At 37.8% G+C, this 20,141-nt stretch overlaps 1 protein-coding gene across 3 annotated transcripts in view; it reads left to right on the top strand.

Annotated features, from left to right (window-relative positions):
* TRMT11 (tRNA methyltransferase 11) overlaps positions 1–14,328 on the top strand; it is a 29,602-nt gene extending 15,274 nt beyond the window's left edge. For all 3 annotated transcript variants that reach the window (XM_074819179.1, XM_074819180.1, XM_074819181.1), the window contains 5 exons: positions 201–365; positions 1,753–1,825; positions 2,536–2,667; positions 6,060–6,180; positions 13,734–14,328. In XM_074819179.1, the coding sequence (XP_074675280.1) occupies positions 201–365; positions 1,753–1,825; positions 2,536–2,667; positions 6,060–6,180; positions 13,734–13,865 (623 nt within the window). In that variant the 3' untranslated portion in view covers positions 13,866–14,328. The remainder of the gene's footprint in view (positions 1–200; positions 366–1,752; positions 1,826–2,535; positions 2,668–6,059; positions 6,181–13,733) is intronic.
* Positions 14,329–20,141: the final 5,813 nt, after the last annotated feature.

The following is a 20,141-nucleotide window of genomic DNA, read 5'->3' as shown; positions in this document are numbered from 1 at the left end:
GCTACTTGTGAAGTTTATTGCAAATACTTGTGACAGTGAGCAGAATAAGGCAGGATATAAACTCTGGTTTTGTATATGACATTTAATTCTTTTCCTTTAAAATAAGTGATAGAGTATATGAAAGCTTTTCCTATAAATTAGTTTGTTGTTGAGTGTGCTTTTTTTTTTTTTCCGTCCCGTGCCCCCAACTCCCAACCCAGGCAAGGCAAGCAGAAAAAACCAGAAATGGAGAGGGCCAGATGAAAACATCAGAGCTAATCTCCGACAGTATGGTTTAGAGAAATACTACCTTGATGCACTAGTTTCTGATTCTTCAAGACCAATATGGCGAAAAGGGATGCTGTTTGATGCAATCATTACAGATCGTAAGTTAATGCTTTTTGTTGCCTAATAACAATGACTAAAAGATTATTGCCTATGTCTATGTACATTGATTTAATGTCTTGATGAATTCTCAGATCAGCCGTTTCCATATTACAAAAGATGACTGTTGAGAGCAGCACTGTGGAAATTGGATCTGTATTTGACATCTCTGCATTTCTTTTAAGGATAGTTATAAACGTGTAACAAAGCTGATGATAATCCTTTCTTCCATGGAGAGGCTATTATGTTCACCAGTAGAAATCAATATAGCTGAAAATCATCCTTTGAAGAAGTCTCATTCACTAAAGGCATGACTTTATTGATGCACGGAGACTTCTCATCAGAATGGTTCGTGCTGCTGTTAGGACTTCATCTGCAACACACTGGAGTCTGCCATGCAGCTCTGATGGACTTCTGGAGACTTCTATTAAGTGCTTCCTGGAATGCTTCCAAAGAGAAATTTTAAATGCGTTTCTGATACACTTAACTACTAGAAGTACTAGTGGTTTAAAAGGATCTTCCGCTTTTTTAGAAACCTATGTGCTTAACACCATTTGTCATGCCTGAGAGGGAGTAGAGGCTAAGGGAATAAATAAAAGACCTTGATACAGCAATTTCTGATCTATAGTGCTGGCTCTTATGATGACACATTCATATTAATTAGGAACAGGGAGTGTGACTTTCCTTTGTGGGTTGCCTGCTAACTTTTATTTGTCCTGTTTGTCAGTAAGACAATGTATACTAATAATATGACTTAGAACTGAGTTTGAAAATTGTGTCACAACTTACGCGTTTTCAAAATGGTGATATTGGTGCTTCCATAATGCTGAAACAAGTCTCCAAAAACAAATATATTGAATGTGAAATAAGTAATTATGCTATTAGAAATGTGCAAAAATGTATGAGAAAAGCCATCTCTGGCTCTTCGTATCTGTCTGTGAGAATTACCATTTGTGTAATGTGTTGGCAAGAAATTCCAATATATACAATTCAGTTTTGAAAAAGGTTTGCTAAGTGCTATAGGGGAGATGTTTGTGTCTGTCAAACAAAAGAGGGTGGGATTATTTGTCACATGTTGGAAATGTAAGGAATATCTTTTAATGAACAAACCAGAAAAGCATTGTCCTTTGTAGTGTAGACCGCTAGAAGCCTCTTACAGCTGAAGGGCTTTCTTTGCAACAGTTTTAAAGTAACCTTTTGAAGCAAGAAGTTTTTAATAGATCTTGAAGAAATTACCCTTACCAACTTTTACTCTGTAAAAGCTTTTATTTTTTTTTAACTTTGTGTAAGCCACTGTTTGTGCACTGTTGTGTATGCATAATATAATTGTATGTTATTTGGCCAAAGGATGAGGTTCTCATCTCTGCATTATGCATTTGCTTTGTATAGCACCATATGGTATCAGAGAAGCTACTCGCAGAACAGGTTCACAGAAGGAAACAGTTAAGTCAGCTGAAAGAAGGTGGGTAAGCTGTTTCGCCTGTTGTAGAATATAAATGTCTTAATGGAAACCCAGTCACAGTTTTAGAATCTTTTATTATTTATTGGTTGGCTATCAGCAGTTTAAAAGAATGATAGTAATAATAACTAAAGAAGAAAAGCTTTTTTTGTTCTGTTTGCAAAACACTTCCTGAAATCCTCTTGGTTTTGTTCTCCCTGCTTATCATTTGTATGTGTTCAGATTTCAAATCCTATTTCTTGTCTCTGTGAGCCACCATTACCTTGTGTTTCCTGTTCTCAGACAGTTCTCTTCAGTTCCTGCAAGCTGCAAAATCAGTCTAGAATGGAATACCTCTGTTTTACCTTAACCACCTCTCTTGGATTTCCACTGCTCCTTTCTCTTCAGAGATAACACATGGCTTTTCCACTGCCCAGCCTTCCTTGTCTTCTGCCTTTTACTCTAAATTGCCCTTAAGAAAGATGCTGTGCAAAATAACTATTCTCAACATGCTTGTGATTCTTTGACTTCCACAAGTACTAAAGATGATAGTCTGAAGAGCCAGTGGGGGAATTTGGGAAGTCATATACCTGGATTGTCCTAGGCAGTTTTGCAAATCTAAGATAGTGCTATTTTGTGGTTTGGGGGGGGTGGGTTTTTTAATTTTTTTTTTTTATTAAAAATGCAGGTTTTACATATGCTTTTACGTTTACACTTGTAAATTTTTTGTTTAGCACAGAAAATCACATCTTCGTTTCATCCAGTTATCATCTCAGTGACATCTTTTTTGACCTGTTGAAGTTCGCAGCAGAGTATCTGGTGATGGGAGGAAGATTAGTTTACTGGCTGCCGATATACAGGCCTGAGTATGTATTGTTGATTTCTGGTATGTAGTATGTCAGAACGGATGCTACGTTCTCACCGTGCTTTCTTTTGGGGCATAGTACAGCTGGAACTTCCGTAGTACTAGCACTTAGGAGTAATGCTCAGACTTCATATTTTGAAACTTCATATGAGGGAAGGCAGATTTTGAAATAAGGGTTTTGGATGGAGATAATTCCTGACTGTTACCAAAAAGAAAAAAGCCTTCACATCTCCTTGCAAATGCATGTCCAGTGGGTTGAGGTTTAGTCTTAGAAGATTACACTTTCAAGGCACAGATGGAGTTCTAAGATAGTAGTAGCAAGGGTCTTATTGATATGTGTTTCTACTAGAGTATTTGATAGAGGTACATGACAGGGTCCTGTAAGAGAACATTCTTGGCTCTTTGGGATTTGGCACTGTTAATTTAGCTTTCTTCTGAGAAATCAAAAGTCAAGTGACCAAGAGATGGCAGTGAGAGGCAGGAAGTGTAGGGGAGCAGCCCTGTTAAGGATGAGAGAGGCCAGCAGAGACTGCAGGATGCTGTCTGCTTAGTAGTGCTACCTGGGTTTAAAAGGAAAGACATCTGTTTGCTTACCTTATTTCAGCATCTCTTAGATAAAGTTTTGAGGGTTTTTTGGTTGTCTGTTTTTCTAAACTGTTTCCCAGTCAAGTGGGGAGTTGATGTACAGTAGCTGTTTCTAAGTATCTTCCAGATGTAGATATGCTCTGAAGGTAGCTTCTACAATGTCACGTGTTTCAATGTACAGGCAAACTATACTGATACATAAAGTGGTGATTGTCCCTGATTTCACCATGAAAATGGCTTGTAGCAGTCCTACATATAATTACCAAGTGCTGTTTTGAAAATTTGGAAGTCAAAAGGAGCCATTTCTGTTACATGCTTCCGTAACAGAAGAGTGCACTTAGTAGCTTGCTTTTTTTGTTAATGCTAGTGTGGTTTTTTTTCTTAGGCTTTTTTTCTTGTAAGACTATTCACAAACAAAACAATGAATGCCATTAACAGTATTATAGCTAATTGTTCAAAATGTCTGTCTATACATACTGAACCCTGACAGACTTGGGTGGTTATGAATTCTTAGATTTCCATGTCAATAGACTCTGTTTGGAATTACTGAGTTTATTCTGCTTGTCAAGATACCAGAGCTTTTTGTCTGCTCATTGAACATTGGTAAGAGCACGCTTCCTCAGTACAGCAGTATAAAGTGTTTGACTTTAGATAACTGAGCTGCACAGTCTGGTTCTACTTCAGTTGCTGTTTTGGGGAGGTCAGCGCTCTCCAGCTCTAGTTGGGTTGCCTCTTAAAAAGTGAATTTGTACATACTACTATGAATTGAAATAGAGTCACTATATTAGCACAGAATATTCGTATAGTCACTTTATTTTCAACTTCCTGATGAACAGAGGAACAAACATTAAAGCAAGTTTGTGGAAGGCAGATAAGAGACTGTCTACTAATACATTGTGTTACCAAATATCCCTTGGCAACACCTGCCATTAGGGTCATGTGTTATTTGAGATCCCTGTATATTACCTTAAATTAAAACTAAAACTGGATTAAAATGGATGTTTGTTAAAACCACTGCTACTATATTTCTTACTTGATAATGTTCTGAGTTTTACCTGAAAGAATGTGGAAATATATGCATTAATGCTAACAGACAAGGCTTTTTAACAAAGTGATAATGATCTCTCCCTCTGCAAGATAGCATCTCGCTCCAAAGTTTACTCTTTCAATCTGACATTGAAATCATTGTTGAGTCTGAATTCTTTTAATTCCTTTGCAGTCAGACTTTCATATGGTTATGAAGAGAAACTTTTAAGATGTTGTGGCAAAGTGCCTACCTTTGTAAGAGAAAGAGGCAGTTTGGTGGTACTAGATGCATCAGAAATCTTGTGTAATAGAAAAAACAGTTGAGAATTAATTTGATTCTCCTTTATCAAAAGCATGTTCTGACTTCACCTAGCAGAAGCAGTGACTTGATTCCACACATGAGAAGTGACTGAAAGATGGTTTTGTGATCTGGAAGTTTTGGAACAATGCAAAGAGGCAGTACTGTTCGGGGGTTTTTTCCAATTTAGAAGTCTGTATTTGATGTTGTCTTGCTTGTTTAACAGTTCACTATTATCTTTAAGAAATGTCAAGATTTCCATCAACACCTAGATGGATCCTATTCTGAGTTGTGTTACATTTGACTTCTCATTCTCCCAGAACAATACATTTACTTTGTAAAGTGCATTCAGAAATTCCACTTTTTACAGGAAAAATACCAAGCTTCTCCTTTGTATCTTTTAAGTTCAAGTGATAAGTGTGAAAGTTGTTTAGTTATGTTTTTAATGTCTGACTTCTGTTGACCCCCAAGCATTGGGGAATCATGAGAGCAAGCATTTTATGTGAAATCTGACAATACCATATACCATTTTCTGAATTATGTTGTAGTAACTATTACAGGAAAGGTTATTACAAAAACTAAGACTAAATGGCTGAGCTATATTTCAGTAGTCAGGAAGAATGTCTGATCTCATATTTATCTTTTTAGCTAGGTCAATACTTCTTGCTCCTGTAGTCCCATGCAAAGCTCTTAAATCTTTAGATCCTTCTTTTAGCATTTGGAGAAATAGAAGGATTGAATGCAATCTAGAGAAAGCTGTTTCTATAGAAAATAGCATGCTTATGAGATGGGGGCATTTAAAACACTAATTGCTTGCTTCTATAGAGAGGATTTAATTGCAAGTCACTGTTGCTACCATCTGATGTTAAAAGATAATGGATTTTTTTTCTTCCCTTTAGAAAGCGTAACTGCAGTGTGATAAATTTGTAACACAAAATTCTGAAGTCCAGGAATGTCACTGTCTGATAAGAGCTGGTTTAATACAATCTGAAATTGGAGTGTAGTGGTCTCCTTTTAGGAAGCTGGACTTAAGTCTTTTGTTCCTGCAACTTTTATATATGTTGACTGTGGAATACATTTTTAAAATCACAGCTCTGATTGGATAAACTATTACTCCTGATTGGCTGAGATACTTTGTACTTGAAATTATACAGGCAGGCATATATAAATACATTAACATCATGTAAATATATGTAGAAAAAGTCTGTGTGTGGGTCTCTTTACTTTTACAATTTACTTTTACAATTTACAACTCTTTACAATTAAATGTTTTAATTTATTCTACACATTTTATGTCACAAGATGATCGGAATATATGATGTAAAAACTCCGGAGCACCAACACCTGAATTTCTTTAATTGGATTAAAGTGCATAGCAACTTTCTAGTGTAAGCCATTTTGTGAAGAATCTGTCTGAATTTTGTTTCAGATGCACGTCTTCCAATTCATGAGCTTACAGCTCTATGAATGTTTATTTCTTCCAGATATACAGAAGAGATCATTCCCCGCCACCCGTGCCTGAAACTTATTAGCAACTGTGAACAGATGCTTTCCAGCCACACATCAAGGCGCCTGATAACCATGGAAAAGGTGAAAGAATTCAAGGTAAGCTTGAATTCTTGATTATATTGTGTAAAATAGTAGCTATTGCATTCATGAAAAGTTTGTGCTATTCTGCATTTGATCCTTATTTCTATCACACTTGAGTTTTTTTATGATGAGAATTAGAGCTTTTGTAAAATTGCTACGTTTCTTTAAAATATATCGGGTAGTGATTTAAGGGATCACTCTGGTTTTGGTCTTTTCCTTTTTCAACTCAGTTTTTTATAAACTTTTCATCCTGGGCAAACCCCTTAATAGTCTGAAAGAGGTCTTTGAACTTAAGGTTACTTGTGAAAGTTGCATATGCATTTCTTGGAAAACCGAACTGTGTGAATCCCATCTGCAGAGATGCCTAGATGCCTAACCTCCAAGTGATTCCAAAGTGCAATTTGATGCCCAAGTAAATACTGAATGTCTTTGTGGGTCTTGCACTACAGGAAAACTGTATTCAGTTCTGCTACTTCATTTTTAGAGTGATACTTTTATAGCTTTAGAAATAATATTGTAGCTGTGACCTAAGTACAGTGAAGCACATTGGCTGTTTTTTTGTTTTGGGACATGCCGAGTACCTCTCCTGAGGCATTTAGACCAGAGAATATTGCATTGAGGTCTCCTTTCCGTTCTTGCTGCTTCTGTTAATGCTGTTAATATTAACTAGTATTCTGCTAATACTGTTAGAAGAGATGCTAAACAATGCTGAAACAAATTCTTAATGAAAACACACGCAAAGGGTGAGCAAGTGTTTTTAGTATATTCCCTGTCAGTTGGAAGAGCTATTTTAAATGATAGGTACAGTCAGACTTCAGTGTCTGCATGGTGCTTGCACTAATAACACAGCAGGGTTTTGGTACTGCATTCATAATGCTAATGATGGCTGAGATTCTCAAGCAACACCAGAATTTTTTTAAAACACCGTATGTGGAGTTCAGAGCCAGAGCTGCCAGCTTCACCAGCAGCAAACGAGGAGGGTAAATCATGAAAGTTTTTGACGTGTATGTCTCAGGGTGTTCATGGAGATTTTCTGCAGGAGTTTTATTACTGCCAGTGCTGTAGGATAACATGTTCTAATTTAAACAATATATCTACCCTTCTGCAAATAGACTTTCATAATTTGTTATTCTTGTTTTGTGCATCACCTGTTCTTTAGCACATGCTTTGACAGGTTCATGTCTGGAAATGCTTAGCTCTGAGCACCTGAGTCTAGTTGGCAGGCTTGCTGCTTAGATAAAACTGTGCAGGTGCTTACACTCAGGACTCCAGATGTCTTTTAGATAGTTTAAAGATACCAGAACCCATGTAATATTTCTGATCATGCAAAACTTGTCCAAATAACGAAATACATATTGACTCCTTAGCTAGCGCCTGCTTGGTTTAGGGTCTTCTTGTTTGGTGTCTAACTATGGAAGATTTCCCCACCCCAGTGTTGCTTCCCTGGGACATGTTTTTTTCTGTCTTAATACCCTGAAAAACCTTTGAATTGAATACTTCTGACTCACCAGATATGATCATAAAATTCAATAGTTGGAGCTTTGGCCGTTTTTCTTTTCCCAAATGAAAGAGTGAATGTTTATGAATATACAAGCATTCATGTTTCCAGATAGTTCCTGTCTGCTTTACTAAACTGGTTTGTAGCAGGCACTCACAAATGCCTTTTAATTCAGCTCAGTGTAGTACTTGCAAGTGGCTAAGAAGTTCTACAAATCAGGTAGCATCATTATGCAGTCCTTCAGTTTCCCCAGTGTTTGCCACCAGTAATGAATTGCAGATTTCACAGCAAATTCAATTTCACTATTAATACTCTAAACACTTAACTGGAGATGAATTCAATCAGTTGCTGAATGTGAAACTGGTGATGCAATTTGATTGTGCTTGTAATATAAAGGAGACCAAAGGGAACGTAAAAAGTGAATAGGTCTAGTTGAAGTATTGATCTATTATAATTAATCATAAGCATGAAGATCATAAATGTTGGATTAAAAACCTCACAAAAGGTGGTATATAACTCGCTGTCTTGTAAGCATTCATTCTGTTCTATTTAAGTTTACGATGAAATCATGCCAACTGGAAAAGATTTCTTACTGAACACAGCATTGATATGAATAGACTGTTCCAGCATGTTCACAATATGAGCAGAAGAGTTGTTTGGTTTTTAACATTTAAGGCTTTTTTAGGACAGCCATGGTGGTTGTTAGTAACTCTCCTCCTCCCCAGTCTTAAATTATAATGGTAATAATAAAAGTGAATGAAGGCAGTCGTAGAGGGCAGCTAGCAGTAGCCAGCTGGCGACTTCTAGTCTTCTGAAACTCTGAATGCAGAAGAATTAGAGAAGTGAAGAACTGGAGTGTGGAACAGGAGAGGAACAAAACAGAAGTGATACGAGGTGAGAGCTTACTAGCCTGATGTATTACTTTTTTCTACGGACATTAGTGTCCCTTCTGTTATTAAATGGATATGGATCTCCCCAGTATCTCACTAAATCTGAAATAAACTTTCTAATTGATATTCTAGCAGTCAGGACTGTGTGTGAGTCTACCCTCATTGAACTGTGAAGGAAGGGGTGTTTTTAAGCAGTAAAAACACCAGTTCAGCTTCTCCATAGACTGTAGGCATTCGTATGTAAGAACTGAAATACAACGGTAGTGAAAGAATGAGAAGCTGTTGGCCGAGTAGATTCATGTTGATTCTGTCGACTGTGATCTAGTAGGAGCCCAGTCTTCTGCTTTACGTCATAGGTTTGAACTAATTCTTCCAGCCCGAATCAAGTGAAATGAAAATGTACCTTCCATTGTGCCTGTTTATTTTTCAAAAGCCTTAAAAAATATAGTTATGTAAGGCTGAAAGGTCTCAATCTGTGCCACCTAGATCTGAATTGTCATCATTTTTTATTTAAATGTCAAATAACTGGTAAATGGTTCAGTAAGAAATAAATCATTAGGAAAATCGGAGTATAAAAACTTACAGCATTATTACCATAAGGGTTCTTGGGAATCTCTATCTGGTGATCAACCGTTTTCAGAGGGGTGGACTTAATAACAGTGTTTAACTGTAGGGTTGTTTGTTCCCTTTCTTTACAACAGTACATCTAGCTTTCTATTTTCTGAGGCTTGTTGATTTCCCCAGGCCGAATTATTTCAGCTATTGCTGAATTACCTGTTTCATTCCTCTGCTGGCTGTCTTATAGAAATATATGGTATCTATTTGACTGGTAAATGCTACCTAGTTTTGAAGTTTCTAATCGGGACTTCTTAAAAAAAATATTGGAGGGGAGATCTGTATTTGACAAGCGTTAAGAGAGACACCTAGAAATTATGTAGCAAGATGAAACAGAAAACTGAAGGATGAACTCTGAACATATGACTGCCCATGAGAGGACTCTGGAGCATCGGGCATACAAATCCACTACACTGAATGGGTCCACCATTTCCATGTGTCACAGTTCCTCCAGAGTTGTTACTGGTGTAGAATTTTTCCTACTGAATTTAGCGGTGTCTGTTACTGGATATGACCCTGTTGTCCCTGATTTGGAAACTGCTCTGTGTTGTTTATAGCTCTATAACATTAGTACAAGTGGTTTCTATGGCTACTGTCCAGCACCAGATGTAGAGTGGTAGGAAGCTGTGATAAGGCTAGGAAGACTTTTTTTTTTTTTTTTAAACAAAAACTGGATGTGGTTAATTACCCTGGGGCTGAACTGAGGCATGTTAGATTCATAAAAACTTTTAGAATATCACCTAATATTCGCCAAGTTTTAAAGAAAAACAAAGCTTTCTTGTTATCTTTAACCTTCTTCCTCTTTCTTCTACCTCTTTATTTATTGGAGATCTGTAACACCTTTTTTAGTGTTGTCTTTAGAACAAATAAGTATTGAGTTGAAAACTCAAATTAGCTAAAAGCAATTTGGTAGCATACACTTTGACAAGAGCTTTGCTGGTTTTCAGTTGTCACAGGAAGTCATTGTAGAATGTTTCAGAGCAAAAGTTTTATGTGATGACTGTTGTTTGCAGTTAGTCTGCTGTTTTGAGAACTTAAATTATTCAATGAGAGAACCAAGGATGATGATAAAGAATGACTAGGGACTAATGAACATCTTCAGTTCTGACTTTTACAAATAAAGGAGGAAGTCTTTGTCTCGGTGGTGCTGGCAGACCGGGAAAACAGCTGACTTAGTGACAAGTAGGCTGATCCTTGCTGATCAGTCTTGGAAATTATTTCTTGGGAAGTCTCACTGTTTTGTGTTGAATAAGCAATTACAAACTTTATGCCTTGAAATCTATGTAGAGTTGTTTCAAAGAAAATAAGTGAAAAAAGCTAGTCATCCCTAGATGCAGCTGTATATCACAAGCAGTGCTCCTTATTCCTCTTCCAGTGTGTCATGTTAGGAGGAGGAAAGAGACTCTCTCCCATAAAACACTGTGCTTCAGCTCCATTCCCTGAATGTAAACCTTTTTTTTTTTTTTTTTTTTTAAAAAAAAAAAGGCAAAACCATCCATATTAACTGCACTGGACAGTTAATGCACTTCAGAGAGAGTTGACACTGCCTCCCTCCATAAGAAACCTTCTCTTACCGCAAAACATTTCTGTCAGATATTTAGAGTACATATTCTACCAATTTATGCTACTCAAGATAGTGCTTAACTGAGGATGCTTGACTGGCTTCCTTACTGAAATGAGCTGGTGCCTGATGCCCAGGCAAATTCTAGTGTAAATAGTCACAGCAAATTGTTTCATGAAGATTATTTGTGACAGGTTCTTATCTCTGTAGAGTTAAATGCAGCCTATCCCTAGTGTTCAGTTTGTACCCATTCAGCTCCCCGTGTAAATATAAAGTACTGTAAGTTAGAATTTGTTCGGAAATCATTAGTCTTTGAAATCCGAGAATTCCTTTTACTTTGTTCAGTTCTCATGCTGCCTATAAAACTGTTTTGACTAGTAAATGTCAACAGTGAGTGGCATCTCCAGGTAGTTCAGGATTTCTTATTTTTCTCTTCCTTTTTTTAAGCAGCAATTACCAATCTGTTATTTTTCTTTAAAGCAATTGCCATCTTTATTGGGCAGTCATGTCTGTACAGGGGAGAGGTAGGGAATGGAAGCTCTTAAACTGGAATTACTGTGACATGGGCCAGGAGTTTCCTTTGTAGGCTCTCCCAGACTGCAGATCTCCTCTCATCTAGCGAGCAGTGATTTTCATAGCTTCTGATGAGGCCTGGATTTACAAAAAAAATTCTGCTGTGGAGTGACACATCAAACCTGTTTCCATTTGATGAATGCAGATGCTTCTTTTACAGCTGAGTTTAACTTGAAGTTTGTTCTCTTACATATCATATCCTCTCTTTGCCCTAACCACCTTGGGAGTAGAAGGGGGTAGTTCCTTTCTTCCTTCCTCCCTTCACTCTGAATCAGCATTTTGTTACTTAAGGAGTCAAGATGAATGGTGTACAGATGTGTGACCTCTTTGAGGTTGTGGGGATTAATTTTTATGTTAAAATAGTGTTGACCCATATATCATTATCCTTCAGGGTCAAATAGCCCATTCATTTATCAAAACAGGCAAATTATGTAGAGTTGTCATTAAAACACATCCCCAAGGTATAAAAATATATGATATGGATAGGTCAAAGAAGTATATCTGACTTGCAAATTCAGAATAAGCACTTTTCCTCAGAGTAGTCTGTGTAAGAGACCTGGAGAAATGAGTATAGGCTGGCTGTGAGAACAGCATCTCTTAAATCCTCCTTGTTTCCTGTCTGCCTATGGCATTTTTGGTTTTTACATCGATGTGTTAAAAACCCGTTGATTGTCAGCCTGAGAATGGTCTTGGAGATGGCAGTCTCTCACAGGTGACCAAAAGACAATAAATAGTACCACGTCTGCAGTGGCTTTACTGAGGTCATTTTCTCCCGCCATTTTGTAACAGTGCAGTATTTAAATAGAACTAATTTGCTGCTACTGGTGTACATGCTTTACATGTTAGATATCCACATGGCACTTAACTTTTAACAAGTTAATTTAAGCCAGTGGCATGCTACTGGTAACTGCTAGGATAGTGGATGAGAACTACTTCATAGGAGTATCTCATTGTGTCCAGAAGAGGGCACTTGTATATGCACGCAAACATCTTGCTGTGTTGAAAAACCTTTTGTTTCACTCCTTTAGAATGCCTATTAGGATATCCAGAGCAAGACGAGGTGTTGAAGTTGCTAGGTGAAAGCCTGGAAAGGCTACAAAATAGCTGAAGGAGGAGATTGTTCACTAGGATTCAGTTCATCCTTGCATTGTAATACTTCTGTAGTATGAAAGTATTGATTTAAATCTACTTCCATGTTCCTGCTATCCTACTTATGCTAAAGCATTCCACAGTAACCTTAATTTCAAATATGAACAAATAACTCTGAACTGTAAACTTAAGTAATGAACCAATCTGTATGTTGCCACATTGCTTAAAATAAATAACAATGAGGATGCATTAAGAAGAAACATTTAGTGGAATAGAGGTTTAGTTCTGTTGTATGCTTGTTTTTATTTTCTCTTTGCACTGTTCAGTTGTTCTACATGAGTCTGCTTATCTCAGTTCCATCTTGCTACTGAGCATAATAAACTGACATCAACCATAAGTGTAAAACTGCTTTTTAAAAGTTGCCATCAGTTTTCTTTAGCACTCAGATTAGTTTGATGTATTGTTTATCTTACAGTATTGATAACACTAGTTGACAAGTATCTTAATTGTATAAAGCCACAGTGTACACAATGAACTAAACCTTTGTGTATATAATGGGCCAACTTTCTAAACTATGTTCTTCGCTGATCTCAAATAGGTATTATGTGTAGGGATTTACTGTGTCAACTTTAACTTTCAGAAGTACGTGAATACTGCATAAGAAAAATCCTCTGCGCTTCAGTAACTGTAGGAACTCATTTTAGTCATTTGTGTTCCCCTTCTGTTTGTATCTGCTTTCCACAAACCTCCGAGTAATTGAATTCTCCAGATGGTATTTTTTCTGGAAACTAACCTTTATATTTTCCTTTATAAAAGTCTGTGTGGCATAGTACCTGTGCTCTCATTCATTCATGCAAGGGTTGGATTCTGGTGATGTTAGCTGAGATATTCCAGTAATGCAGCGCTGTTAAAACTTCAGATGTCTGGTACTGTCAACTTGCATCATTTTGCTGTACAGAGTAGAATAATGAAAATTTGAATGAGTACATAAAAAGAAAAACCCTAAACAACAAAACCACCAACAAAAAATCCTTGTCTGCTTACATTTTGTATTTGATCAATGTCAAATGACAATCCATTGCATGTGGATTTTCATTTCTGTTAAATGTTAAGACTTTGCAGTAGGATGTATACGTTCGTGTTAATTCTAATGGAAACCTTAGCATTCTATTTTTGAAATTCTTTAATCTAGTGACTTAAATGTTTGCAATTAAATTGTAAAAAAAACCCAACAACTTTACTCTTGCTTGTATTGTTTGAAAAAGTCTGGAGGAAAACCAATGGCAATACATGCTGAACATACCACTGTAAAATCTAATGCTTGCATTTTGATACCATGCAGGATCAAGATCAGAATTCTCACTTGTTGGATGGTCAGTACATGCCATACAGGGGACACAATTCTTTTCGTGAGAAGTATTTCAGTGGTGTGACAAAGAGGATTGCCAAGGAAGAAAAAGACAATCAGAAGTAAAATATAATATAAACAGATTAAAAAATGAGGAAAGAATGAAGATCGTGTTTCTTTGTAAGGACATCTGGATATGAACATTCATTTGGATGCTTCAGAAAAATAAATACTGCTTTTAATTTTAAAACAAGATGAAACCCACAACACAGGTTGAGAGCAGTTCTTTTTAATTAACTTTGTTTATAGCAGATTTTATTGTACAAGTTTTTTGAGTCTTATTTAATTTATATTTGTACTTTCAAGTACTAATGATGATTGACTAAAACCATTATTATTATTCTTTCACCATTAATGTTTACAAAAAAAGTAGTAGTATTATTTGGCTTCTTAAACTGTGAACATCTGGCTGTTTTAGAAACACATTGGTGGTGATCAAGGATTGCTTATTAAGAAGATGATTTTCATTTGTTTTGGTTTTTTGTAAATGATATACAATAAAACAAAAGATTGTTGTGAGTTTTTTTAATTGTTGCATGCAGTAACTGCTTGTATGAATTCCAGTTGCTCTGTCTGAGACCAGAAGTGTTTAAAACAAACAAAAAACACAAAGCAACAAATGCACGTGTGCGCGCTCTCCCCCCCCCCCCCCCCCAAAAAAAAAAAGAAGCCGCTGCGACACGACAAACTCTGGAGAGCCTATTAAACCCTGTGAAACCTGTCCACATCTGAAGCTCATCTGTACCTTGGATTTGCTTTTGCATTCCTAAATCTTGACTCTTGGTCAAGCCAACTGTCTGCAATTTTTTGTTCAGAAACTGATAGTTAAAGCAGTAATAACAACAGCATCAAATCAGTAATGGTTCCCCAATGGTATGAAGCCTAATCGAATCTTTGAAATTGAAGCTGTATTTGTTAAAGGGCAAACTTTGCTGAATCCACACCATGTCCGTCGTGAAAATATCTCATTTGAAAACCACTGAGCCCATTAATTCAGGATGTTAATGGCTCTTCTCATTTTGGTGGTCAGGTATGTTCAAGTACTTCTCAGCAGGGCATTGGTGAATGTATGTACTTGCTCCAGCCAGAGGGAGGAAGCCGTGCTTCTCAACTTGCTGCAAGTCACTGACTGTGGTCATGTTACAGTCTTTGTAGATTATAATCCAAAAAAATCAGTGATACCTGGGAAGGCACAAGTCATTGTGTATATCTGATGAAGTTCATTAACTGAATTTGCTCTTCTGCGTGTTGTGGTCCTCAGCTGCAGCAGGGAGAGCTCGCATACTGAATGACAACTTTGTCTGACCTTCTGGATCTAATCTATGGTGTGTTAGGAAGTTCTGAAATAGTGATTTATTTTCTGTGTTTCTATTATAAATCACTTTGTTTTGAGACTTTTAATGTCAGCCATATAATAGTTGTTCTGGGCTAAACTTGGAGCAAGATCAAAGCTCAGAAAATTTTTCAAAAGTGGAATTTGAATTGATCACTTTCAAATATTACATCAAAAAATTACTGCTCCTGAAAACCTGTCTTCTTATAACTTCTGACTTCAATTTTAGCATTACAATTTGGCATTCAGCTTTTACTACTTTACAAATTAAAATTACTTTCTGTTCTTCATAGGCAAGGAATTCTTCTAGATGGATTTATTATGGATTTATAACTTAATTTTCATGAAAGTTACCCTACATAGACATGATCTAAATGGTTATACGAGATGTAAGGTAGTGGGAAATCTGGCTCTGTCTATTCAAAGAGAGTGATGTAGTTTATTTCTCCTCTGCCTGGTCCAACTTTTAGTCCATTCAGCAGCAGTGGTGTGGCCTCTGTTTAGCAGTTCATGCATAACAGCTTTATTGTTACTGAAGAATACCATTTTGAACAGAAACTCTTAAGTGTATTTGGGGTACTGCATCAACATCCACTATTCAAAAATAGTTTAAAATTAAAATCAGATGTTCAAGCTGTGCTGATCCCCAACTGTAAAGCCATCATTTGGAAATATTTCTGATCTTCAAATTTTACCTCACTTCATGTGCATGCTCCAGCCTATTGTACGTGCAGACTTGCAAAGCAGAGGCATTTATAGCTGTAGAGCCGTGTCACAGTCCTTGTGCTTGCTCTAGCAAAGGACTGACAGGCGGGTGAGTTATCCTTTCGGCAGGATTTGGCCATCGATGGATGCGGTTTCTGGCACTTTCATTCGATCTGGTTCCATTCAGGCTCTTTTCGTGAGGTTCCAGTTTCCTGTCCCTGGCAGGGAAGGTCAGTTCACGAGCCTGCGCTGAACTCATGCCGTTGTCATTCTCTCCTTCGGGGTGGTTTGTGCCATTTTCCAGTTTTGAAAAATAAACGTTATTTTTGGAGTGCTTTGTTGCACTGCAGCAAATTGCATGGAGGGAGGAGCTGCGAGGTCATACAGGCAGAGGCTGTGTCTTGCTGTAGGGAGCAATTTGTTGAGGCAACAGAGGGAAAGAGCCCCTCCTTTTCACAGAATCCCTTTACCTGGTGGTGGTGGTCCTGGCTGCCAAGCCTCCCACGTATCTATGGGAAGAGGAAGTGGAAAAGTAGTGGAAATAGATTTTCTCTGCATTGTGTGCCCTACTTGCTATCTCTCTCTAATACTTTTTTAAATTTGTGGCCAATTTGAACAGTTTTGACACAAGGTCAAGGTTTGATGAGGTCTCACAGATAACAGGGAGCTATAAATTTTGTTGAAATAGGCAGAGGTGTTGAAGAAAAAGACCTAGTTAGTCTCTTCCAAGGAAGAGGTTGTAATATGAATTCAACTCTCATTAAACATCACAGAATTCACATGGAAGCAAGACCTGGAGACAGAAACTCTAACCAATGTTTTTTGTTGCTGTGGCAACCAGTGCTGGTCCTGCTGCTGCTTGATCTTCTCTTTAAAACAAAAAGACCCAAATAAAAGCATAAAAAGAGCTTTTTTAGAAGGAACATAAAGGTCTTGGCTGAACTTTCCACTTCTACTCAAGCTATGAGACTAACTCACAAAAACTCACACTCAGTAGTTTCTCCTTATCACTCTGATGAGAAGAGTCAAGCAGATGTGTCAGCTTGTTGAACACCTCAAGGAGAGTGCAGTCCTTCCTTTAAACCAACCTAAGAAACTGGCGTCTGTTGTTGGGACAACATCTAACTCTGGGTCTCCTCTAGTAGAGTAGGCTTTTTGTTTCCACAACACGTGTTGCTGGACTTTGTGCTGGTACCATGCACTGCAGCAATGTCCACTCACAGGATATGGGCACTTCAACAGCAACTCTTGAAGTTTGGTTTTGGTGGATCCTTCCTTTCTCTCTACCTGTTCAATGGAGCTGGAAGACTGTGGTAGAAGTCCTTGACTGGTGTCTCTTCTTTTTCCATTAGACTAGTATGTTAGCTCAGAGTTGTGACTTAAAAGAGGCTCATAGGTATCCATACACATGGCAGTTGGCAGAAAGCAGTCAAATTTTTGTGAGTTCTCAGTATTGAAAAATGCTGCTAAGAAGATAAAGTATGGGCTATCTCTCAGGCTGTTTTCATATTAGTTAACTGTAGAGATGTTATAGGGAGGAAGCCCCTTAATCATTCTGAATCTTTCTTCTATTACCGCTTTTTAAGATTTCTTCTTAATGGTTATTTCCACTGTCCCCAGGACAACTCCACAGCCTCAGGGCCACCAGCCAGAGAAAGATGTTACAGAGATGGTGACCCTGTGACTTTGCAATGTCCTCTGGCCACAGGTTTTCCAGAGACAAAAATGTCCAGTTGGAGTGAGCAAGACAGAAGCAGATGATAGACAATGGTTATGGGTTTGCCTGTCAGACAACAGGCAGCTCTGGGGTTAGCTGACAGGCGGCTGATGAAGTCTCCAAAAGGCAAAGGTTGTTCTCTGTTGGCTCAGCTCCTGTTACCACCACGTTTCTCTTTTCTGACTCTCTTTTCTGCCCCTTCACAGAAGCTGCGAAGAAAAATTTAAGGCATTCTTTCTTTGCTGTTTAGCCTGGTCTGCAGTGTAAACTGATGTCCAGAGTTGAACAAGGCTGTCTTTTCAGTCTGGAAACTTTTTCCCTGCTCCTCAAAAAATGAGAGTTGTGGGTACCCAGGAGAATGAAGAGGCCGGTATCCCTCTCTGCTTTTCTCTTCTGTTTGCTATTTGGAAAAAATGTGGGGTTTTAGGTCATTGATTTTGGTGATCACATAACTTGAAACAGCAAAATATATCTTGCCTGCCTCCATGCTACTCTTTTTAATATATTTCTCTGATGTTCTCTTATTGGCTTATTGGACTGTAAAAATCTCTTTGTGTGTGTCTCCTCACAACTGTTTTCATTATAGTTTTCTATCATGGCTCCTGTTAGTTTTTACAGTGCCTCTAATCAGTTACAGCTTTCCTGAGCCTATGGATGGGGAGGACACCACTCAAAAGAGATGTCATCTCTCTGTTAGCTAAAAGGCCTCATCAGACACAGGGTCGCAGAGAAAGAACAATCTATCTGGCTACACTAAGGGTATTGGACCTCAAAACAGGTTTGTCAAATAAGATCTTTTTTATTCTTGTAGGCTGCTTAAAATGAGGTGGGCAGCTGAAAGGTAAAATCCATTGATGGGAGGGAGATCCTACTGTCTTTACTGCCACTGTTGCGATCTTAGGTATCTGTACACTCAGTGAGGTGCCCAGGAGATGCATTACAGATTGCTGACAACCCACGGCAGACCTAGGCACAGGAGGCTTTGACCCTGCACGTCAGGGTTGACAAGAAGTATTTTGAGTGCAACTGGGTAGGAATGGGACATTTTGCTTCATTTAAAATTTCCCAAAAGTTATTTTCTTTTAAATTCAATTTTTGGGTGCTGGAAAGAGACTATTTTGTACAAAGATATGATGATTGCCAATGATTATCTGAGATTCTAATCCAAAATTTCTGTTGCTTTACGTAAAAATGGGTAAAAAGAAAGAAAATCTTACCTTCTAAAGATGTCAAAACACCATAGTATTATCACTGTTTTAATTCTCTCCAAAACTAAATTTCATTTTAAAATTACTTTTCAATTTTTTTTTCAATGAAAATGTCACTTGCTGTATAAAATTCTGATTTAAAACTTGTTCTTCACAGATTCATTCTAAAAAGTTTTTTCTAATAAAGTGCAAATTAACAGGTTATGTTGCTCTATGTGCTGGGATAAGTAGTTAATCAAATACATAACTTGTAACTAATCTCATCTCCATAGGGAGATACCATTGGCAAAATAGTCATAGAGCAATTAATCATAATACTTTCTTCTATAGGAGTCTGTCCCAAAAGATGGGATGTCTCTGAGTGATAACTAAGGATGGATGTTCAGTGCCAGGACTGGACAGCCCAGAGTGTCTTTGCTTTATTCTAAGACTGATACGAGAGATATTCACTGAACGCTGGGAATTATGATGATGGTTGCATTTTGGGGGCAAGACTAATCCTTGATCTATTTTTTTTTTTCTATTGAATGCAGCACTAGGAGAAACACAAGTGGGTAATTTCAGTACAGGATAAATTTAGCTATGAAAGTTCTTAACAGGCAATAAGGAAGGTTCCTAAAATATTGTGATTTTTGGCTAGTGATGAAACAGAGCTATGCGGAGAAAATCCTGTGAGTAGTTGGATCTATTCAGTTGGAAGGATAGGTCCTTACCCACAGGCAGTCTTCTCCGCTGAGTTGTGGTCCTGTTCATGTGAATGTATGTGATGGGTGGAATGATGCCTCTCTGGCCACAGTTCATGTCTTTATAAATTATTCTGCTCTACAGGTTTGTTTTGAGGCTGTTTACATAAAGTGGTGAGATCCTGAGATTAGGAGTACTAGGCAGGTGTAGTGTGTTTATTGCACTAACAGTTGTGGCAGAGACTAGGATAACCAGAATCGGTGAGCAGCACCGTAGGACACAGGCTCCTGTCTTGGAGAGAACCTTGTGTCTTGTTAATAAACAAACCCCTAGCAATTTAGGAAAGTCTTGAGAAGTTTCTACTCTCTCTACAAAATGTGTATGTGGCTGAGAATAATTGCATGCCTTCGCTTGAACCTCATTCCTTAACACAACATTTCCTGGGAAAAGATAATGAAATTACATGAGAAAAGGGGCTGGTTCACAAATCGGTAAATATTTGTCAAAGTTGACTTTTGCAAAATGTCATGTTTTAGTCTCCCTGGCTTGCAACAGGAGCTGTCACAGAGGTGCATGTGTCCCTATGGGTGGTTCTTCAATAGTGGTTACTGGAAAGCAGCTTCTTCAGTAGTGGGATGCCTCTGCTCAGTCCTGTAGTTGCAAAGCAGCTGGTATGGATGGTGGTGAATGTGCTT

This window comes from Strix aluco, chromosome 3, assembly GCF_031877795.1.
Source record: "Strix aluco isolate bStrAlu1 chromosome 3, bStrAlu1.hap1, whole genome shotgun sequence".
Classification (NCBI taxonomy): Eukaryota; Metazoa; Chordata; class Aves; order Strigiformes; family Strigidae; genus Strix; species Strix aluco.
The sequence above is the reverse complement of the archived record's forward strand: the minus strand, read 5'-3'. Positions and strand labels throughout refer to the sequence as shown.